The sequence below is a fragment of the Contarinia nasturtii genome, unplaced genomic scaffold (assembly GCF_009176525.2).
Source record: "Contarinia nasturtii isolate CC-2019 unplaced genomic scaffold, AAFC_CNas_1.1 Cnas_scaffold_78, whole genome shotgun sequence".
NCBI classification, from domain to species: Eukaryota; Metazoa; Arthropoda; class Insecta; order Diptera; family Cecidomyiidae; genus Contarinia; species Contarinia nasturtii.
The window spans coordinates 1,618,664-1,643,436 of record NW_022197436.1 but is presented as its reverse complement, the minus strand read 5'-3'; the positions used below and the strand labels follow the sequence as shown (position 1 = coordinate 1,643,436).

The following is a 24,773-nucleotide window of genomic DNA, read 5'->3' as shown; positions in this document are numbered from 1 at the left end:
GTTTTTTTTTTATTCAGTGTCTGTACAACATTTTACTCATATCCAAACAAACAACATGCCTTATCCGATTAAGCGATTACTTCAGCTTCGACAATAGTTTATAAGTTCATTTTAAAACTATTTGTTTGGTTTGATTTTTCGAATATAAGCTGAATGGATTCGTTTATAAGTACACCTTTATAATAGTATATTTCATGCTGTTCGTCAAATAATTCTCATGTACTTTAAATAAGTGCAATTTATCACCATTATTAATTTTTTGCATTAATGTTTCGATTTCTCTTTAGTTCGGTTGCTGTATTATGTATGTAGGCCTGTTTCATCCCAATAGGAAAATGATAGGCGGTGGCGAAACAGAACATCGAAACAGACACAAATTCAGATAAAACATCACAAAAGATGTCGTATTAGATGGGCAATCGGATAACATATAATCGAAATAATTTCGAGTTTTGGATTTTACACATGCTTCTTCTCTTTGTTTATATGCAATCGATGAAATGTGACGAACTAATTCGATTTTCAGATGAATGTATCAATGCAGATTTAATGGGTTCATCTTTCAAAATCCATTTCATGTATTTTATGAAGAATTTTTTAAACACTTTTCAAGGATTTTTTCAAATACGTCGAGATTTTCGAAAAATTAAAGTGCATTCGATGTTGTAGCAAAAAAAGGGTATACCTGCAAAGAGCATCAGCAAAAGCACGGAATAACGAAAGAAAGAGTAAATTGCGTGTATTGTCAATATTAAGCGTGGCTGTCGAGAATTCATAATGGAGAGTTTATTCTCTTTAAAAACATGAAGATGCATCATCAACGTTAACGATGCTCAATATTCAAAAACTTGACAAATGTTTCGAAAATATGTATTTTTTCGCAAAATTGATTGATTTCATTCTTTCATCATGCGAATTCCAAAATGAAAATTCAATCGATGCTGGTTGGATAAAAAGTGTGTAAATTTTAACAAAAATTAAATAAAACAACATGATTTTCGTGTAGTTTGAAGACTTTCAGTTTCTTACAGTTTATTTAATATTATTGTATTTGTTTTTTGTCTTTATACATATATAATTTGTTGTTGTTCATTTTGCTTTTCCATTATCTCAATAACCTAAACAATAATTACCAATATCTACTGATTATCTTATCCATATATTTTAATATGTATTTTTGTAATTTTCTTCTTTAGATACATTCAATTTTTTGCTTTTTTTAAAATCTGGTTTGTTTCTCTCATTTCTGTGCCATTTTATTTCTTTTCTAATGACTAAAAGATGTGTCTGTGTGTGTTTTTAAGTTATAGAATTCTTATTTCTTCATTTCTGCTTTATTTTACACATTATTTTTTTTCTTTCTATGATATTATCCTTAAATAACTAATAAAATAAAAAGTTCTAAACACAAAATAAAATCACATTGCGTGCATTTGAGATAAATAATACACTCTCTATGTCTCCTGATAAAATTATTTTCAATTTTCTTGTTCGTTTTGTTTGGGTTTTTTTTTTGTTGAGAGATGACGATGATTATGGTGATTGGTGGCAAATTGAGCGGTGAGCAGAGTTTAAGAACGGTTAATGGTATGTTGATATGAGTGAAATGTTGTTTGTGTGTAAAGTGGTGTTAATAATTAGAAACATGTGAATGCACTTGAGCATCGTATAACATGAGACACAACGTAATTGAACGTTATATGCTTTTTTACAGTCAGGAACGAATGTTCGTATGTGTGGAAAGGAAGGAAAAACGGTAGATGTTTGAAATAAGACAAAACTAAAAAAAATGGAAAAAGAAAATGAGAAACTAAATACCTTTGGATTTTGAATTCTATTTACATTTGTTTTTTATTTTGCTTCAATTCATATTAAACTTAAACGTTGCTTCTCCATTCACACTACATAATTTAATTTAATCAATAATTGTTGTTTTTTTGTTTCATTTAAATGTATTTGAGTTAGTGTCCGATTTTATTTTATTTTTATTTCTTTTTTTTATTAAAAATTACTATTTACAAGCTTACTCACGAACGATGAAATGTATGTGTGTGTGTCACTAAAATTTAATATTTAACTCATAAATGTGTGTATGATTTTGTTTGTTTTGTGTGTGATGTTGATAAATTAGAGCGAAAACAATTCTAGCTGGCATTTGCCGTGTGAGAGACATGTTTTTTTTTTCTTCCTTAAATTGCTCAATGGACTGGCTCATTTGAATTAAAAAATTTGTGCATTTACATTTTATGTAATTGATGTGCCAAACGTTGATTGCTCTCTCGCTTTTAATTCAAAAAATTTAATTCAAAAAATTCTTATGGCGCAATATGTACTCAAAACATAATAATCAGTCGAGAAGAAAATGAAAAACATATGTATTTAAATTAGCGAATGCAATTTGCCGTGGATGCATCGTCTTTGCTGACAAATTTATTTTTTATTTGCAATATAATTATTTCTACTACAGATGCATGCCGTTACCGATGATGCCGGGTGGTGCAAAATATCCGATGTTTCCCATGTTCATGTAAATTGCTGTACCTGTTGTACGGCCCATTTGTGCCATGCGAATTTTCTCAATTTCAGCTTCTTGCAAACGCTTCGCTTTGGCTCGTCTATTTTGGAACCAGATTTTCACCTGTGTCTCAGTCAATCGCAATGACGACGAGAATTCAGCTCGTTCGGCAATGCTCAGGTATTGCTTTTCACGGAATTTCTTCTCCAACGACAGTAGTTGAGCCTGATTTGTTCAAAAAAATAAAAAGAAAAAAAAAACACATATTATAAAACATCTCATTAGATTAAATTATTATTAAGTGTGGAAAATGAGAGGGAATGATTAGCGGTGGACAAATTAAAAAAAAAACAACAACAAAATAATCGAGCGTAATATGTAATAAAATTAATGCTAAACTACTGAATAAAATGGACATGTTCAATTACCGTTGTAAATGGTGTTCGTGGCTTTCGGTTTGGCTTGTGTTTCCGTAGGTTGCATTTGATTCGAGGTACTTCATTACCATCTGAAAATGTACAAGAGGGGAAAAAAATGATTGAATAAAATAGTTATTAGTACCATCATGGAAAGTGTTTGTCTTAATATTATAGCACGATTTGTCTGTGTGTTCCTCTCTACAATTCTGTCTGTTTATTTTTTTTTATTCGTTCCGTTTTTCGTTGTGATTTTCGACTTGAAAACGCAAATTGTATGCAGACATGCAAAAGCGACGGCATATCAATTATGCTACGGGATTAAATAAAATACCGACAAACGTGGTTCATACATGGACGAAAAATTAAGATTTGCTGTTTGTGTACTATTATTTTCTTCTCTATTTCGTTCTCTTTCTCTCGCATGTCTATTTTTCCAAGCCGAACAAAGCGAAAGAAGAAGAAGAAGAAGAAGAAAAAAGAGTTGGTTTGTTCCTCTGTCTGATCTGTCTTGTTGGCAAGTTTTACGGGGCCGAACTATAGGAAAATTGTTTGCCGACAACGTAAATAGTTTCGGGTCGTTCGGTTAATGTTGTTTTACATACATATATACAAACATATTCAAACTACTCGATTCAGGCCCCGTGCTCTCAACGGAAAAATTCGTACTTCATTCAAGTCCATAAAATTCCTTACGTTGATTTAGTACAATTCTCTGTAGCAATAAATCAACCTCTTTCTGTTCGCGCTGGCTGTTCGGCCCGTTTCCATTTCGTCTCTATTCTGTTGTGTGTGTGTGTTTTTCTTTTTTTTTCATGTTACGTTATTCGTTTCTGTCTCATCGTTCGGAAAAGTGATTTTTTCGTTGATTTATTTGTCCGAATCCGATTTTATTTACATAAAATGGTAATTAAAAAGTATAAATTTGCCGTCGCTTGTGCTGACTTTGTGTGATGTGAGCGCATTTGGCGGTGCGCTCGCGCTTGCGCTCACGCACATCTATGTGAGTGATTACTTATTTTACTTCGGTTCGGTTGCATTGTTTTATTTTTGTAGGTGCTACACGAATAACTTCAATATCGAACCGTAAACGAAAAAGGTGGAATAGATTTCGATAAGAGAGATGTTAATCGGATATTTTGCATTGCGGCTTGTCTACATTAATTTCCGAAAAGAGAACAGCCTGGCTTTTTTTTCTCGATTCATTTTTCAACTTTGCTCAGGTTGCCGTTTCTTCTTCGTTCAAATGTGAAAAATCGTTTTGCACTTGGATGTTTCAACTAAATTAGATTATGTTTTGTATGTGTGTGTTTGTGTTAGTTGTTTGTAATTTATTGCGATTGATTGCGCTCTTATTCGTTTGAAATTCATTCAGCAGACCAGATTTTATGGGCCCGAAAATGAAGTCACAACAAAAGCACGACGATGGGAAAAAAAATCGCTCCAAACATATTTATTATAATTGAGCTCATAAGTTATTTCGGTGTGCTCAAATCAGAGCACATTGAATGATGATTTTTTTCACACATTCACACATTCCGCACACTAATCGAAATATAAAACGTTTTCTAACCTTCCGCGGTGTGGAAAAACGGTTTTTTTTTATCCGATTCAATATGCGTATTCGTACATAAATCGTCAATGCAGTGCGTGTGTATATGTTGAAGAAAAAAATCCGGGCAAAACAAACGGTTGTCACATTAACATCTGAAGTGCATGTTAATAGAGATGTTAATTTATTTACTGAAGTACAAACAGCGAACCGTAAAAGCGAAAAATCTCGGCATTCCATTTGGTATTTGAATGACTTACATGCACTGTGTTTTGTATTTGTCACAGCAATTTGATGAATGTTAAAATGAAAATTGGAAAATGACTTTGTCTCTCTTTCGAATGCATTGCCAACCGTTCATTCCATTCCGTCGTGTGTTTCTTTCTTCCTTTTTTTAAAAAACTTGTATGTGTATGTTTAAATAATTCATTCATTTCACTTCAAAGACCTTCAAATGCAGTCCAAGTATGCAAGCACTGATCGCATGCTAAAGAACGCACACATGTAATGTAATCGATTGAAAATCTCTTCAAAGTGCATATACAAAGTGCTCAATGGATTTTGTCGATCGAAGTGGCCGGGCAAGTGAAATGTGAAGAGGACAAAAATGAACGCATCGCAATATAAAGCATCGACACAACTAAAACGACCAAGTGGAAATGATTCATTTAACGATGATTTTTTTTTGCTGTATCTCTGTCACTCACATCGCATGCACATGTGGTCCATCAACTGATTAACTGATGTTAAGTGTTGCCGTTTTTCTCTGTCTTTCTCTCTTTTGCTCTTTGCGCTATCCGTCAATTTGACGTAGTTATCGTTAAATAGAATGAGGGAGTCAATTTTCGGCGATATGCCATTTCGTTTAATAGCTTAATTTATTCCTATTTATTAAAAATACATTAAAATTTGGACGGTTTGTCAAATGCATTTACGAACGCCTCCAACATCCACAAAAAAACAATCATCAAATTGTCCACCGAAATGGAAGAGTGGCAACGAGTGCGCAATATAGAATTGTTTGTGTTTAAATAAAATTTAAAATGAATATGCATACAGTGTTTGTGGTGTACCTCATTATGTTTATTAGTTCCTTCATTTTCAACTCGTTTTTTTTTTCTCGTTATCATACAAACGGAATCAATTTGAGACTATTTGTATATATGTCGCCTAAATAAGGCTGTGGCTGCAAGCCTGACTCGCTTAACATGTGCCCGGTTATTGTTATTGCTTATTATTACGCATATCAAGATATAATAAATAAATTATGTTATGCAAAAATGGACGCGGTCTTTGTTTTTTTCATTCACATTACACCGACAATGACACGCTACAAATAAACAAACAAACTAACTAACCAACTAATAAACTAAATAAGTTTCATTTCTTTTTTTCTTCGTTCTCTTGAAATTTGCCACCGTCATCATTCTTTTATCAACGAGTTAAGTGACAGCGGAATGAAAAAAAACAACAAACAGCATATAAAAAAGCAAAAAGCAACGAAATTAATGTTGTGTTAATCGAAACTTCATAACACGTAATAGAAAGAGACGGATTAAACAGAGAGAAGAAAACACGGTTCTAAAATTGTACACAGGCGCGCGTAAATGCAAAGAAAAATTATACGAAAAAATTAACATTATATTGGAGGGAATTGTAATGGTTGAAAGGCGAGCGGCCAGAATGCGAGAAATTAAATAAAAATAATTCTTTGTATTTTTCATGTTCAAACAAGAGAGAGAGAGAGAGAGAGAGAGAGAGAGAAAACCGCCAATTGAGCTAAGGCGAGAAGAAAAACGATCGTTAACCAATAAATCTCAACATTGCTCATTCCTTTTGGCGCTTTTTTGTTGTTGTTGTTGCATCGTGGGACGACGACAGCGAATTAATTTGAAAAATATGAAATGAAAAACAAACACTAAATACTCATTCATAATATAATTTAGCAATTATGTATATTGACGGAGTTATTTTTTCATACTTTCTCTGCGTGTTGCATATCGGTGCACATGATGATTTTTCACAATGAGCTGGGGAGATGTGTGTGAGAGTTCGCTTTTTGTGTGTATGTGTGTGTGCCGTAGTCGTCATTGCAATTAATTAATTATTTTGCCGCATATGCAAGTTTTTTATCGATACAATCGCCACACATGCAACGCTTAAGCGTTAGGTAGTTGTTGTTTTTTCTCTCTCTCTCTCTCTCTCGTTTGCCACAGCTCACGAACATCGTCCGGAGCCTTTATGTTATTTTGTGCCATCCGTTTTCGTTGATTGCCGACACAAAAGCACACTATTCAAATCCATAAAATGCGATTGAATTTTCCTGATTCGGAAATGTGAATCATTTCATTTTAATTTTGTTGGATTTTTTTTTTTTTTCATTCAAATTTTACTTGTTTTTCTCTAACTTCTTTATATACGGTGTTTGAATTTCTAAGAATATATAAACCGACGTTTCGAATAAGCGATCATTTCGTTAAGCTGTCATTAAATTAACACGCTTTTCAATCGAAATGATTGCATTCATAAGGCCGGCCATGAATGACAAAATTCAACATGTTATTATTTCGAGAATAATATCAAGTAGCGAGAGAAAAAAAGTGCGAGAGAAAGAGAGGCTAAGAAATGAAAATGTCGACAATCATTTTGATCAAATGAAATTAATCCAAAATGACATAATTTTGTCTTTGTCTATGTCTCTATGTCTCTTGTCCTTTTTGGCTTTCAGTTCGTTTTAGTGCTTGTTGAATGAGTTAAACAAAAAGGTGAACAAAATGCAACAAGCAATTGGACATTTCGACTTAATAGTTGTCACTCATAACATCAATATCAACACACACTCACACTGTCGCTATATAGATTAATAGAAATAGATGAATGCGGCAACATAATCATCAATGCTCTTGCTGCTATATATATTTTAGAAGAATGCGTCAATGGGTTTTTTAGGCATTTTCGTCTCCCTCTCCCGACTTTGTGTTTCACATGGAATGTGAATGATTTGGTGACATGTGTGAGTGATAAGTAAGACGAATTTTGAATGATCGGTGTTGTTTTGTGTTTGAACTGTATATTATAGCGGAAAGATGCGATTGGAATGTCGTTTGAGTACATAGCTCGCGTAACATCGTTAAAATGCACAACTAACACTTGCGCTCACAAGTAATTCATATGCAATATACCATAACTTTTCGGTTTGCTCGGATGAAATTTTCTTGGAATTATTGTGCATTTTATTTCCTCAATGCTCATAAAAAGTCGGAGACAAAACACCGACCGAAACCTCATACACACACTTTCCAAGAAGAATGAGTTTTTCGTGTGTGCATCACAAACGTTTCGTTCATTCATCGTCATATCGATCCATATGTGGATCCGCAGCCAAGCGCATGTGACGTGCGACGACAGTTTTTGTCTATTCCATAATAATAATTTAATTGGCGCAACAAATGCGTTTCACTCATATTCATTTCGCATCAAACACTTATCGTTGTCGACACACAAATAAACGTCTGAATTGCAACCAAAAAAATAAATGGCAACCAAACAAGATATATGCCATGTGAATACGATGCCCCATGATTTAACTATTTCGCTTAAAATTCTTAGGCGATTCGATTATCATCGATGGTTAAATTCATAATCTTATTTAAAATGGTGCACAACTATCGAATTACATTTAATTGAAAGGCGCGCATTTAAATCGATCGAACGAGTCGTGTACGTGATTACTGATAACATTGAAACAGCCGGCCGGAGCTGTGGCAGTGTGTGTGTGTGTATGTGCCTGTGATCTTTAATTAATAATCGTTGTCGGTTAGGTGATAATGATGTGTGGTGTCGTTAGTGCAAACAAAATATGCACGCTCAATAAGAGGCAATGGCTGCAATTGCAGCAGCAGCAGCAGCAGCAAAATATCAAAGCAGTGGAATTGCGAAATGAACGACGACAAAATGGAAAGCATATAACGTTTTAATTTGCAATGTGAGTTTTGCAGTGCTAGTTGCCGCTTATAAGGCGCATAATGTTTGAACTTTAAGACATTATAATAATAATAGTCAACGAAATGCAATAAAATTGGCTTGTAACAAGAGACTGGATCGAGTGCGCTCGCGCCTTTTCACATAATTCGCAAACAATCGGTGAATGGAAACCGTGCGAGAAAGCACGAAACAAGAAGATATCAGAGCAGTGCAAAACAGTCGCTCTCGCAGCGAGAAAGAGACAAAAAAGAGAGAAAAAAATGGTAATACAAAAGCTGCACTAACAATGTTTAATGAGATGAAAACGACTAATTCAAGGTATCGCTTTATATTTGCGTATATCTTTGATGCTGGATGGCTTGCTGTTTCTTGTTTGTTTCGTTTGTAGCGCGCGAGGGTTTTGTTTGCTTGCTTTTTTCTTTCTTTTATTTCATTTGCATCTATGTGAGCCTGCACGTACTTTACAACTCTCGTAGTCCAATTGATCGGGCGTTTCGTTTTTATTTGAATGATTCCGTATTTTATTATTTACCAGCACCCAGGTTGTATGCCTCTAAAAATAAAGATACAGAGAGATGGAGAGAGCGAAAGATAAGAGAAACGATAACTGAGAGCGTCGAGAGTGAGCGCGTGTGGAAGCCCACTGCAGTATGCGCACGGTGTTATCATATTCACCATATGCAAAATTGTGTATTGGTTATTGTTGTTGCCGCGCGCGCGCGCTCGCACACACACACACATTTTATAATAAACTCAATAAAATATTTACACCTTATTTGTAGTGTTTCAGTTTTTAACTAAAGTGTTGATTGTTTCGTTTAATGTTCGTTTGTCTTGCTGCGTTTTTGTTTTATCTTTATTGCTTAAGCCTATTGGTTTTGTCTTCGAAGTCCATTTGCGGTAGTCGTACACACACGATGGACGTATTTTGTTGTTGTGACAAACGGTCGAAACCGATCCGAGTCTGATATGCATAACATTTGCAAAATATTTTCATATGCATGGTTTGCGTTTGTGTGCTTTTTTTTCGGCTGTGTTGATTCTGTTTTGTTGTTGGTGTCTCTCGTTTTCTCTCCCTCTCTTTCTCTCGGTCGGCGATGATTTTTATTGTGATTGCCATTATTAGTGATATGTATGGACATTATTCTCTGTTCAAACAACAAATGCATACCTTTACAACAGCGTGTAAAACAGACAACAGTAGCGCACAATAAAGTGAAACGTGATAAAAAAAAAAAAATTATTGTACTTAGATTGTATGTGTGTCTGGCCATCGTCCGACTTTTTAAGTGAATCAATTGAATGTGATTTTCATGGCTGGCACAAAATTTAGCGTTAAACGAACATGAAAACCGCATTCATCCATTTTTGGTTGTAGCCGAAAAAAACACGCGGCACACACAGACACACTATGTGTGCCGTATTGTGCACAAAATGTAAGCTCAATGGAATGGATCAGATTAGATCGGTGAGACAAAGAGCATTATAGTGAGAGAGCCACAGAGTTATGTATGCATCAAAGTTATCACTGTTTTGTGCACAAATAAATGGCATTTGCCGCTTTGGATCGTTTTCGATTGAATGCTATTAGTCAAAGTGGTTATTATGTACTTGTGCTCTGACATAGAAATAAACCGATACCGTATAATGTTGTAATCGTCCCCCATTTTTTTTTTCTTCATTGCATTCAATTTCATTGCGCACACCACAAAAACAAATAACACCAGACACAACACAAAACGCAACAACGATTTTCTTTTCTTACACATTTTTCTCTCCTTTTTATATTTGTAGGCTTACTTTTCGAATTCCAATCAATATATTGGAATTTAATTTATTTGCATCACTTATTTATTTATTATTACACGAATTAAAATGCCAGCCATTACGTGTATATTTTTGTCGATACGATGCGCGAGTATTTGAGAAACATGTTGGAAAATTAGTAATTATTTTCGAATTTTGTCATTTCAAAAAAAAACTATTGGCGTCAAAGTGCTTTTGCCGATTTCAATGCAACTACTTGGCATAGGTGATGACGGTACACAAACACAACAGAATGTATGCAAATTAGAGAGGCGCGATCAAACAACATCTAAGAATTGAACAATGTTCAATTGAACACAAAAAAAGCGACCACAATAAAGCAGCGACATGACGAAAAAAAAATCGCTGTTTTGTTGTGATCAGTGGCCGATGTCCGATGGATAGTAGAATTAATTAAATGGAATGGACAACAACACAAATCGCATCGAATGATAAATAAATTTCGGAACAAATGTAACGGATCGTATTTGAATTTGCCAAATTGCTTTTTGTCCATCATTTCGGCAGTCGGTAAAAAAAATCATTGGCCAAATTTGGTTTTTATGAATGGAACTTTTACCTCAATAAATTTGTCAACATTTAATTTTTTTTTTGTTTTGCCATGCATATCTCAAGCGTACCCGAGATGATATTTAAGTTCTGTGTGTGTAAATTCATGTTTGCAGCCAAATTGATTTTTTTTTCTTACTGATTTCAATTCAGAGATATAGAACACATAGCACGACTGAACGGTCGGTTGTGTATTCGATTAGTATTATTTCGCATTTTATGTGACTAATTAAAATTAATTATTCTTATGTTAATCGCATTTCGGATAAATGTGTGCTAAGATATGTGAATTAAAATATTTGAGGTGTGTTCGACAGCTGCCAGTGTGTCTCTTTCTTTTTCTTTCTCTCTCTCTCGCGCTCTCTCTCTCTCTCTCTCTCTCTCGATTATCTCTCACGTTTACCGTTGAAAATGGTACGATCGAATTTGTTGTGTGTATGTGTGTGTTCAGATTTTGGAGCCAAAATTAGCTTCTGTCCGCGTTATCTGTCGCCAAGTTCGAATGGCGAATGAGGAAACATAGATACATACGAGAGAAAAAAAATTGTCACATTATGAGAACCGAAAAGATGAATAAAATAAAACATTCGAATTAATGAATGAATGAATGAATGAATAAAATAAAAATTAAAGAAACTGATTCAAATGATCGAAGCGATAAAATTTGATAGTTTCTTTATGCGATTGTGTGCTTTATTTTTATGAGCTCCCGTCAATGATGATGCTGATGCTGGATTCAAATCGTTCCAAAATACCATCGTCAAATTAATCGGACGACAAACAACAAAATCTCTATTTGTTCAACTACATTCGGCTACCTAAATTCAAAATTTATGGTGTTTTGGAATTTCGTTCTTGTATTCGTTTTCTCTGTTAGTGAATTGATAAAATAATCGAAGAAAAGGTGTGAGAGTGTTTTTTTGGCGTGAAGCAACGACAAAAACAAAATTCAATAATTGAGAGAGCCAGAGGACATTTGATTTTATGTTTTTATTATGCGTTATACGATTCGTGTTATTGATTCCAAGTTTCCATATATAAATATTTTTGCTATCCCTCTCTGCCATTTTCTTCAACTGATCTGAATCTTGTATGCGCATTCAAATTAAATACCTGGGAATGAATATGAAGATCAAAAGTGTGTAACACTAATTAATTAATTGACTGAAAACTGAAAATCGTTTGGCATAACTACTATTACTGTTCGAAACCGACGCAGATCCAAACGAATTGATTCTTTTTTATTCATCGAGGTTGTTGTTGCAATCATAAATTTGCTTAAAGGATCCAGTCAGACAGCCAGCCAACATAACTTCAGTCAATGGACATGTGAACAAGAGAGATAGAGAGAGCGAGAAATGTGATCACCGATCTGATGGAAAAGCCACATCCACATGGAAATTCAGCCGTGTAATTTATTTATTTACGACTTGTTTTTGTTTTTATTTTCGCTTCAAACTAAAAATAATTCCATTAAATCGGCGACTGTTATACGTATGCGTGTGTGTGTATGTTGAAGGATCTGAACTACTTCTCGAATTGAATAGGAGACACAAAATGCCGTATTTTGAATGTGAGAAAATATTTTTAGAATGATTTTACTTAATTTCAAAGACAATTAAGAAAATCATTTGCCGGTATAGTTTTTACAATTTTTGCACGCTTTTTCAATTATCCTGAACAATTGTAATTTATGTATTTAGTGAAACGAATGCTGAAAATGACGAGAAAAATAGATGGCAGCCGATCAGGGCTTTATTCTGCTCCGAAAAGCCACTAACAAATACCGTATCAAATACGTCTTATGAACGTTCTGTCGATGTTAATTGCCGCATTTGGGATGCATTTATTTAGTTTTCTGGTTGTGTTGCACTGAAGCGATCAGCATCGTTAATTACAATAATATGCGAATTTTAATATGTATAAAATGTCGGTTCAATTATGCGCGAAGTAAAAAACGCGACCAAAAACCACCTATTAATTAATTGCTTCATTTGCGTCGACTAAACGTTGCACATGCACGGTTTGGGGCTAGTGCGATTTAGCGATGCCCACGTTTAAAAACCACACAGCCGAATTCGAAATGGCAGAGCACAATCGACGACAAGAACTTTGTTCTTTCTCAAAAAATCGAAAAATATACGCAGCATGTCGCATGTTTCTCCAAAAAAAAACCAATGTGTGACGCGTTTACTTTTGCCGGCGCGCAATTTACTTCTTCTGGTTGGTTTTTTTTTATTTTCGGAAAACGAGCCTACATTTACCGGGCTGATTGCCGTTCGTTGTTTGTTTTTACTTTATTTTATATATCACATCTCTCTCTCTTGCGTGTTGGTTTTTTTTTCTTGTATTACGTTCGATTCATTCATTTCGTTTTGCATACGCATGAACTTCTAAATGATGGCATAATTAAGAAAACATATTAGTATGCAGAATTTGTAAGTCGACGATGATAAAATAAAAAGTATAAGTTAAACGTAAATGTTGTTAATTTCTTCATTTTTTTTTATTTCGTTTTGCTTTTAAGCGCGTGTTTTGGCTTAGCGATTGACGCTGATACTGTCTAATAAGTATTCGCGCTCATATGCAAACTATGATCAATCGTTTACCGTTGCATCGTTTTTCATGTTTATTGAAGGAATCTGCCGAGTTGTACTATCGTGTGCGATTGAGTTTGTGTGTGTGTGCAATTTGATCGGGCTGCTAAGCAATACCTCATTAGTGGTATCGCAATGCCAAACTCTCGGTCGAGAATCAATATCGTGTGGTGAATGGCGACACACAACGAAACGCATGCATGTGCAATACACGTTTTAATTTGACCTTGAGGTAAATTCTAAACAAATTGTGTTTATGTTTACTTTTTTGTTTTATAACATACTCTATCTAATCATCCTGTTAATTTGTCTGAATTTATTTGACCTGTCAATGAAATCAATATTATTCAGTGGCATTTGCAAGCATTATTCAATTTGGCTCGATTCACTGTCTCACTCTAGCCTCAGCTCTTTGAATTCGCTATTTTTTGCGCGCGCGCGTTCGACACACAAAACAGTGAGAACAAGTCGTCGCAATAAAATTCAATTGCTTCAAATGTTCTCATTTGAATTGCAATTGCTGCTTTGACAATTTGTACGCATTGTTTAAAGCCTCTCTTGCTCATTATACTGTTAACAAATGCATTTGAATTCGTTAAGTGCTTCTCTCTTTACACTCACACTCTCACACTCTCCCTCTCTGTCTGTCGATATATGCATTTGGTTTGCTTTCGTCAAATTGGAAGCAATAAATTTTCAAAATTAAGAAATTCATGGTCGTAATGAGATTGGATGAGAACGAGTTAAATTGAGTCACTGTCAAAACCATGTGGCAATCGAAAAGTGTGATCTGACGATGCATTAAAGGGCACGAAAAAAAAAAACAGCAACGAACACGTTTCCAATTTTCATTTAATGTGCAATAAATCAGCTCGCCGAAGCTGATCAAGTCATTCAAAACTGGTTGTCAACGGTTGGACTTGAAAATGCATCTATTGGAATATTTTCCCTTTTTGAAATTGACATTTTTTGTTGTTGTTTCGTTTAACATCGCGATCGAAATGTTTGCGTGTATATTTTCCATTGAATATATGAAAAACCTAGCGCATCATCATCGTCTGGTTAAAGTTAAATTATTAGTGGGCCATACCATTTGTTTAAATGCAAACAATAATATGAGTGGTCAATTGCATGCGAGATGCCCAAAGAGATACACATCATTCAACATAAAGGAAGATGAAGTGAACAAAAAGACAAATAAAAGTGAAATACACATTTATATAAATTGTGTCGTTCGATTTTTGATGCGATTCGTTTCTTATTTATTTATGTTGTTGTTTTCTTTTTCGTTCATTGTTAGCAGTAACAATTTAAGTTTTTGCTTGCATATAATACGCAATAGCGCTGATTTCTGTTTTTCGTCAATCGATTGAAGATAAATCTAATTTACTTTTGCTCTTTTTGGGACCGTTGGAAACCCTTTATTCAATACCGATTTTTATAGACACATAAATAAGTGTTGTTGTGTGTATGTGAATGTGTCGTGCTACATTTTCGTATATATTTCAAGACTCCTTTGCTTCTTGCGACGACCGTTTGTTCTCACTGCTGTTGCATGGGAGTTTATTTATTATTTGGTTGTTTTTTTTTTATATATTGAAACATTTTCGAGCCTTAATTAACTTGACGAAGAGTTGAGAAAACAAAACCGACGAATTATTTTCGATGGAGAACATGAAAGAGGGATTGAAAAAGAGAAAGAGAGTGAGAGCGAAAATGAACTGAAACCAACAACGACCGGCGCTGTTGTATATCACCATTATTTTCTCTCTTTCTTTCCAAAATATGTGTCGTTTGGATGCTGAGTCCGTTTAATGGTGAAGAAGGTGGAAGAAAGGAGCACAAGAGAACAAATCAAAGCATCCTTCACAACAGCAATGGAAAGGAATGGATTTTGGTTTACAGAAGCTGTTTTATTTTTTGTGTGTTAATTAGTTTACGTTGATCGGCGTTGATTTCCTGATAAGATGTGTATTATTAAACCAAGCGATCCGACGAAAATTTGTGACAATTCGAATTGGATTGGGTTGAAATGCCGTTTATCAAATGAATCGCCAATGCTAGCAATCAATTGAATCTTTTCATCCTCTCTCTCTGTATATCTCTCTGGTTAATTTGAAACCGTTGCCACAAGCTTCTTGGAAAATGAAACACATATTTTACGGATTGTTCGATTGAAACAATCGTAAATTTATGACCTTTAGTTAGATTAGGGCTGCGCGAGCGATTCACAATTAAAAAACGTCAATCGAACGAAAAACCGAAAATGGAAATGTTAGTTAAAAATTATGAAATGGCCCACCCGAATGTCGAACGGGTCCCATTTAGATAAAAATCTATACAATGAGATAGCCCCGAAAATTTTAATTACTTGACTACAGATGTCTTTTCACAACTTATCGATTGTGTCAGCCACATTTTTGTTTTGTTTTGTTTCTGTTCTTGGGATTATGTTTTTTGTTTTGGCTCATTTGAATTCTTTCAACAAATTTTCATCAAAAATCAAGCGATCTGCCGATCTTAGATTTTGAGCTGATTGTATTGTAAATAGACGTGAATTTTGGTGGTTGCAATAAATCTGGCCAGCAAAAAAAAAACCACACTGTGATAAAAAAAAATGTATTTCTCTTATTTTGCCGACGAAAAAAAGCGCCATAATAGATGAATATAAATATGGAAGTGCTATATAACTTCGAATGGCTCACTTCATCTATATCTTGTGTGTGATGTGTGCACGATTTCTCGATTGCATTCGCTCTCATACTTATTTCCGCTTGGTTGCGTTTCGCCAACCATTTGCGTTTTATAATCAAAGATACAAATTAGTAAATAATCTCCCGTTTTCTAAATTATTCGGAATAAATTCACTGAAGATGTTGAAACGAGAGAGAAAAAAAAAATACCAACGCGAGACATTGTAACAAGAACGATTCTATTCTGCATTTATGGATCGGTGTTGTGTGTATTTCGAACATACATAAATGGAAAACAATGAAAATCTCGTTCGTTCCTTTTGCAGTTTGCTTGCGATTATGATTGTCGGTGGTGGTGGTTTTGGTTATATATATATTTTTTGTTGTTCTGTATTTATTCTCATTTGTGCCGTGCTCAATTGAAAGTTAAATAAAAAAACTATTTCTAGATTCATCAGTTAGTACAGTAATAAAGATCGAGAAAATAAAGATGGCAGAGAAGCAAAAAAAAAATGGAATATACCGCAAAATGTAAATGTTTCGGTAGTTTGATGGCTTTCGTTCGACTTCATAGCAACTGAGAAGCAGATATGCATTGGGCATAGTTGAAACGAGCATGAATTAAACCAACAACAACCACAGCACACCAACATTCACAGCAAAACACACAACAAAATAAGTTACAATAATGATACAAGCTTCGAATAACGCTCTTCGAGGCTCGAATGATCTTCGCTCCATCGAGTATGTAATGCGCCCGATGCACACAATACAAAAAAACTAAAGCGTTTGTTATTTGCGCACATTCCGTTTACATTTCATACGTTTAATACGGTTGCATTCTGTGTTAGTGTGCGAATATGTTTCTCTCTCTCCCTCTCTCTTGTGTTCGTCGCTCGTACAGCAGAAGAACAATCGGAATTAATTAATCTCACAGAAAACATTAATTAGTAGCCGTAATTGGTTGTGCAAAAACGTTCTATAAACATGCGTGTACCAATTTTATGTATTATTCTTCTTGTTGCTGTTGTTGTCGTCGTCATCATCGTCGTAGTCATCATCGTCGTAGTCATCATTTTTTTTTTCCTTTGGTTTCGTTCTTTTTCCTCGATATGCAGTTGAAGAGCCACCGCTGAAATGGTATTTTCATGATCATTGCTTTTTCTCGCACAGTTCATCGGTGAGACGGCGTGCGTGTGTGTTTGTGCGTGTGTTTTTTTGTCGTTCATTTGTTTGTAATCAACGGTAGCAGCATATCGTCATCGCCGGTAGCAATTGGCAGTGGGCCATCTCATGGCACCCATTTCATAACTTGTTTTGAATTGAGCGAGTGGTTCATTTTGTATGGCATTCCGCAGCCTCTCTCATTTTGGTATCGATCAATTAGTCGAAACACGGTCAATCGAAATCAAAAAGTCGACTCTTTTCACTCAAAACAATCTTTTCTGCCGAAAAAAATCGCAATGGAAAAACAGCAATTGTTTTCTTTTCAACTATTGAACCCCTTCTAGGGCAATAAAAATGTGCATTTTTTACGTTTATATGCGAAACACATAAATAGTTGATTTGCTGCAGATGGAATATTCCACTGAGAACTGAGCTGCGCCACACACACAACTCAGATGAACAGAAAAGAAAGAGGTTGTAACAATGAACGACAACAAATCGGAATTTGTTCTGAAAAATTTTAATTTAAGCGTGTAATTAATTTTTGCCTCACAACTGCGTGTGTGTGTGTGTGTGTGCACACATTCGCAATATCAAACAAAAACTGGGAGTTTGGTTGAAAAGCAAAAAATCGCAGCATCAGACACCAACATAAAAAAAAGTCAAGCAAATAACGAGACGCAACAGAACAAAAACAGCATCGATGAAGAGAGAGAGAGATGGAAAATGAGACTGACATGAAGAACACAAACAAACGAACATAACACAAAAAAAGCACACATCACACATAGAAGGCAATAGAAAGAAGAAGAAGGAGAGCAAGCAAAAAAATCAACAACGTCTCAGAAATATTTGTAAAAAAGGAAAATTAGTAATCAAAATTCCACCATAGCTATTAGTTGAGTGCTTTATGATCTAATTGCCCTTATTAATTCGAATTACTGATGTGATTGTTTATGTATGAAATATGTGTGTGTGTGTCTCTTGGTAAAAAAGAAAAAAAAAAACTGCTCCACTAACAATGAAATTGTAGTCTCAAAAAGCAAGCTAATCGCATTCGTGCGCACAAAACCACATATGCAATTAACCATTGAGTTTAACTCGTATCGATATAGAAAAGAGTTGAACAACAAAAAAAGAGAAATAGCCATGCGCACCATTTCTCTGACAAGAGAAAAGAAAACAAATCATAAAAATATTCATTCACACAGCCGGCACAACAAACCACGACTCATAAAAATGGATTTCTTGTCAATTCACATATTAAAATGAACACACACATGCTATGTTCCTTTGGTTTTGTTCCTTTTGAGGTTATTCGTTGCATCAATATTTATCAATTATAGTAACCTAAAAATAGCCCAAAGCCTGCTGCGCTGATAAAATTGACAGTGCAAAAAATGACGGAATGCACCGACTGTATCAATAAATGCATCATGTACGTCATTGTTCAATTGTATATATTTATGACTGACGGTCAATTGTATATATTTTTGCCGGCGGCAAAATTGAACCGAACAACTACGAATTTAGTTGCTGAAAATTTCACAGTAGCTATAATTGTTTAGAAGACTTAGGTTATATATATTGGGAATGGTATCATTTTTTTTCTTTGGTGCACGCTAAGCCCATTTAACAGAATTTCTTTTGCTGCAGCACAGTGGAATATCAACAAAATTACAAAAATATAGTGTCAAACAATAAAATATTGGTGCGAAATCTAACTGAAAGAAAATTGTTGGTTCCTCTTATTAAATTATTATTACATAAACGGCGTTTCTTGGTTTTCGGTTTGGGAAAACGGTCATCGGTTGAAAGAAATTGAAACAAAAAAAGGATCTGACCCGAGAAAACGACGAAGATCAGAGATCGGTTACGTGTGCAATTGGCTTAGAATGTCGGTGTTTCTTTGACTTGTTTTGTGACCTGAATTGTGATTTGGATTTATCTACCAAATATTGTATTGGTAGTATTTTAACGTTTCATCTCTGTCTTTCAATCTTCTTCATCTCATTCTGTTTCGCTGAAGAGCGGATCTGATTGACAACGATTTAGCAATTAATTTTGTGTGTTGTCCCATCGTGTCTGTGAGTTGTTGTTTCTTTTTTTCTCTCTCTCTCTTTTGTTCGATCACATTTTCCCAAGCATTTTATATGTTTCATCACATTACACCTGCAACAAAACTGTGCCGACTTTTTTCTCAATTTCGATTTATTCGCCCGGATCGGCTCGGTTTTTTTTTGTTACCAATTCCATTTGTTGCGGTTGTGGACATAAACTATCCTCATGGTATTAAAATTGGTGTGCCTTTTTATTTCGTTGGGCTTCATTTTGACTGTCATTGCTGTTGTCGATTCGTTTAAATGACATAATTTATTGAGTCATTAATTTACTTCAGCTTTATGTTTGTGTGTTTCTTTGCCATTGCACATCAAGTAATATTGGCAGCCCTTGAATTTGCGGTATTTTCTTGCAGAGATTGTTTTCAATAAAAAAGGATCGGCATTCCATACTGTCGAGCTAGTTTATGATCCAATCATTCATCACTTTCTGATGCTGAAAGGAAGTGACCGATTTCATAGTAAACAATTAAAATTATACTGATATCGTCCGGTCTATGTCACACACACATTGATAAATATTGAATCTACACGCTAAATCATATGCGCTATCGAAAAGACCACATACGTTTTACTTTGACTTCAAAGAACTCAAGTGACGATCGTTTTTATGATTTTTCATTTTTACTGAGACGCGGCGACAAAACCAATTTGTAATGGACACAAAAAAAACAAAAACGCGTATACATACAACGAAGAATAAGCTAGAAAATGGTTTGAAGTCACTTCCATTCAATTTCATTGAATAAATTCACATTCGTCACGCATAAATGTAACACATGAGCGTTTGTGCCATTCCGAAAAGTTATAAAAATGAAAACATGAATCATTTTTTGTTGTTGTAATTCGTTTTAAATACAACCAGGCCGATTGATAACGACGAATAGGAATCAAATAAAGAAATAATTAACGCACTCTCGCACCAGCTCACATACACCAAATTATAATCTCTTATTTTTATGATTTTTTTTTTGTTTCGAGTAATCGGCTCTTTCTTGCTATATAACACTTGGGCACCGCTTGTCATTTGCGCTTGAATATATCTGATGGTGCGTACAACGTACACGCGTCTTAATTTCACACACAATCATAAACACGTAAAACGGTCTTTGGTAACGATTTGAATGAAGACGAAATACAAAAAAAAAATGAAACAAAATGAGATTAAAATGGAATGAAACACGACAAATGCATACAAAAAAAAAAAAAAAAAAAAAAATCCCAATGCCCGATAACTGTCAATTCCACGCAACGAATATTGGAGTGAAAAGAGAGACCCCGACCGAAAAACCACGGACATTTGAAGAATGCAATGATTATTCAAATGAACTTTTGATAACTTTTTAACACAAAAAACCGACCTTATCGATTCGCTTTTCACTTCGTGCTCTTTTCAACGAGGTTTTGAAGATGAGACCAAGAATGCGATTTGATTTTTTCGTTTACTGGAAAACAGAATGCGATAAAGTTGCACACACGTCCATTTGACGGGACAACAACAAAACGCACGCCTTAGTCTAAGAACATAATTAAATGCGTTGTGGCCCATTAAATTTGGTAATGAAAATCACGATAAACATTTATTTGTTTCAATATGTATTTAATTTCGATGCCGTTGTTGCGCGGCTGTCTTTGGTATGATATTTTCTTGCATTCTTTTTTTTATCATAAACGCACATAAAGTGCTAATGATTAACAAATGGATATGGCTACTTTTTTTTTATTATAACCACAACGAATTTCATAGACAGAATGAGATAATTGATATGAGAGCGCTTGAAGTGCGAACGAGAACGCGGCACCACAACAGAAGAAGAATAAAAAAAAGATCCCCGCAAATGAATACAAATTGTATTGAAATCAGCGGCTAAAACACTCAACGGCGTTATCAGAAAGTAATTAAATCATTTCGTAGATACGAATGTGTCTGTTCAGAACATCGGCTATTCTCAGTTCGTTTCTGTTCAATAGAATGATTGAATGTATACACATTTGTTTCTTTTTGGATTTGAGAGTTTTCGGATTCGTTCTTTTTTTTTTTGTTTTCTTGTCATCGCATTAATTTGAATGAAATTGATCGCATTTCATTAGCAATTGAGCGCACTGATATCAAAAGCATCTTGGTATTCGTTTAGCACCTGTTAGAAGTTAAAAAACTGTTAATGTTTTGGGATCGAAATCGAAACAAAAATGAAACATTATAAGAGGCGCGACAAAACTAAAAATCTAAATTTCGAATGAGAGACAAACGAACTAAAAAAGGCAAATGAAAAGGCAAACGAAAGAGAAGTGATTTAAACGGCGCTTTTATCATTTGTCGATTGATGGTTCTTCATGATAAACAAAAACACATTTGACTACCGGTAACTACTTAATTTTCTTCATTTACTTTAAACCCCGAATGATAAATCGGGTGAATGTGATATGAGTGCGCCCGCTTCGTTTCACTCACTGCCAAATAAATGACTTTCAAATGGAAAAACAGTGTTTTCTCGAATTTTGAACAGAAAAAAATAACCAACCGACACACACATGTACACAAATCGATTGAGCTGTACAGTAGAACATTTTCGACAGTTTATTTATCTACCTGCTCACATGCCACAATTCGAATGCCAAACTAAACATTTTTTTTGTCTCACTTCACACTCAGCATTCGAATTCAGGGAATTTGCTATATCGAAATTAATTGCAACCAGAATCGATTTACAGAAGCCGAATGTAATCTTTAAATTATTAATTTTAATGTCTTTATCACGGGAAAAAACATAGAAAACAATAAACACATTCTATGAAATTCATCGGTTTGCGAGAGATGAGAATCGTTCGCAACTGATAACGTTCGCTTTTTAACACACTAAAAATTCGGAAAATTATTCGCATAATTTACATAACAAATACCGAAGAAACAATCAAACAAGACGACACAAATATTTACATAAGCCATTTCGACCGAACGATGAGAGGGAAGAGAACGAGAGCAGGAGTCTGAGCATTGCCAAAGCATGCAAAAGAATTCGACAAACGATCCCATCAACGGTGTACCATCGAATTTGAATTGTACATTTTCAATTCGTTTTGGAATATTTGTTGATTTTCGGGGGGATTTGTTATGGTTTGCTGCTGTGTTTCAAATGCACAACAACCAACAAACAAATAAATACCACCAGATAAACTTTGAAAATGTATCGCATTTATCCAATGTGCACTATGTGTTTCACACGATATAAGAAGCAAAAGCACACAAAAACCGAGAAACAGAGAAAACAATTCCCGAATTCCGGTAAACAAATTTATTCGCTGTTGAAGACGCTTTTTGAGATCTGTCTTATGCATTGATTGCGCTCTTTTTGTCGCCTCGTTCGAATTTTCAAACAGATACTTAATTTAGTTCGACATTTTTCTTTATACAAAAGACAGGTTGGAAGTGGAACAATTTTTTTTCTTTCGTTTTTCTTTGCATTGTTTTGTGTTTCTGGTTATTTTTTTGTTGTCGATTTTCGTATGTAAATCGTTTGGTGTTTTGTTTATTGAAACTTTTACGGCATTTCCCTTTTTTTTCTATATACATATTTTATATATAAAAATTTATTCAATGGTCTCTGGTGAAAATGAGTTTTCTGATCGCAGTAATCAAACAAATTGCAGAAAAAACATTTTCGATTTTTTTTTTTCAAATTTTTGAACACTTTGACCAAATCGTTTCGGGTTTCTTCAAATAAATTGCACTGATTGAAGAAGAAAGAAAAAATGTGGTGTACTAACCTTGTCCATGATGACCTGCGCCAAAACCTTGTCCAGGAAACATGCCGGGTGGAAATGTTGGCATTTGTCTTGCTCCTGGCCATGGAATGCCACCGGCCGCTCCAATACCATGAAATGCAGCCGCCGCCAATGCGCTGAATGGTGTTGGTCGAATTGGTACATGGCCGCTGAGTGCTGCTTGTGTTGCCATCAACATTTGTCGGGATTTTTCAATTTCACCACTATTTGGCGGTGTCATACTGTTTTCATTTCGTACATCCTCAATGTCGACAATTGAATTGTCATCATCATCGGCATTCGAATCATATTCAATATCTGATTCGGCTGATGCCGAACTATGTGGTGTGTTTCGTTCATTTTTTGTGGTTGAACTTGTTGTGCTGCTCGAATCATTCAATTGATTTCTTTGATGGAGGAGAGCGCTTCGTTGCAATGAGGCTATCGCAAGCGGTGTAATACTATTATGGGCTAGGCTATTCTCAATGTGATGATGTTTTAAATTGATTGGCGATGCTACTGTGGTTATGCTTGGTGATAATGTTGTTGATGCTGGTGATGAGGCTAACGATGATGGTCGTGTATCGGCTAACAATGAGTCCACACTGAAATTGCTTATACGACTCGTCTTTTGCTGTTGTAAAATGTGAGGAACCGTCGGGCTTGTCATGGCCGTGCTAACAGGAGTAACTGTCATACCTGATGATTTTATCATGAATTATTTTGGATAAGTTTGAACTTGATTTCGCTTGATCGCTCCTTTTTTTGTCGCTTTCTATTCGCTACCTCTTTCGATTTGCTCTTTAATTTTTCGGTGCTTTTTTTCGTTTAATTTTCTTTAATTAATTGTATATGCACACAAAAACACCGTAATTGTATTTTTTGTTTTAACAATTCAATAAATCTGTTTGTATATTTTTCATCTCTTTATTTTTTTTCTTCAAAATTTCATTTATTTTGGTGCACTTTCAGTAGAAAACACTTTGCACACAAAAAAAAATAATCTTCTTTTTTGCCGTTGTCACTGATAATTTATTTCAAAATTCGTTTGTTCATATATTTTTTTCTTCCTTTTTTTAATTATAATCGCAATAATTCACTATAACTCAATAAGATTTTTTTTTGTTCGCTCATTCCGATCGAACTGAGAAAATATTTTTTTTTTTTTTTTTCAAAAATGTTCTTCCGTTTACTTGAAGGAAAATCAGAACGAAATTTGAAATCGAAATCGTATCGTTTTGAAACAGGACATAACAAAATGTACGTCTATACGGTTGGAACGTCGCTACGAAACTAAACTAACTGGTTTGGTAGTGCGGCTACACACTTCACGAAATATCATCAAAAAAATACGATCGGCAATCGGCTGTACAAACTTCATTCACATAGAGAGTGAGAGAGAGCGAGCCATTCACGCACATATAAACTCAAATAGAGTTGCACACACGTATAGGCGTTGCATGCACACACAGCTATAGTACAGCAGCAGCAGCATACGATTCGAGAGTGTGGTGCACAAGGGAACAGCAAAACACACATGCTCACATTGATTCGATTGGGCAAAGTGAGCAACCGCATATTAGCAGGAGTT

General features: G+C 34.8%; 1 protein-coding gene across 1 annotated transcript; it reads right to left on the bottom strand.

Moving 5' to 3' along the window:
* Positions 1-1,327: 1,327 nt before the first annotated feature.
* LOC116337852 (muscle segmentation homeobox) lies at positions 1,328-24,458 on the bottom strand. The gene is made up of 3 exons (XM_031762792.1): positions 23,186-24,458; positions 2,944-3,023; positions 1,328-2,740 (listed from the first exon to the last, which is right to left on the bottom strand). Exons 1-3 carry the CDS (start codon positions 23,895-23,897, stop codon positions 2,462-2,464), a joined length of 1,071 nt encoding a protein of 356 aa, XP_031618652.1. The 5' UTR covers positions 23,898-24,458; the 3' UTR covers positions 1,328-2,461.
* Between the last annotated feature and the right edge of the window lie 315 nt (positions 24,459-24,773).

What these genes read in the sequence shown, in the direction of transcription:
- LOC116337852 (XM_031762792.1), bottom strand. Translation starts at nt 23,897, where the DNA reads ATGATAAAATCATCAGGTATGACAGTTACTCCTGTTAGCACGGCCATG. An exon ending in CGCAGGTCATCATGGACAAG is followed by an intron (nt 3,024 to 23,185) that starts GTTAGTACACCA and finishes GTACATTTTCAG; the next exon opens with ATGGTAATGAAGTACCTCGA. An exon ending in CACGAACACCATTTACAACG is followed by an intron (nt 2,741 to 2,943) that starts GTAATTGAACAT and finishes TGAACAAATCAG; the next exon opens with GCTCAACTACTGTCGTTGGA.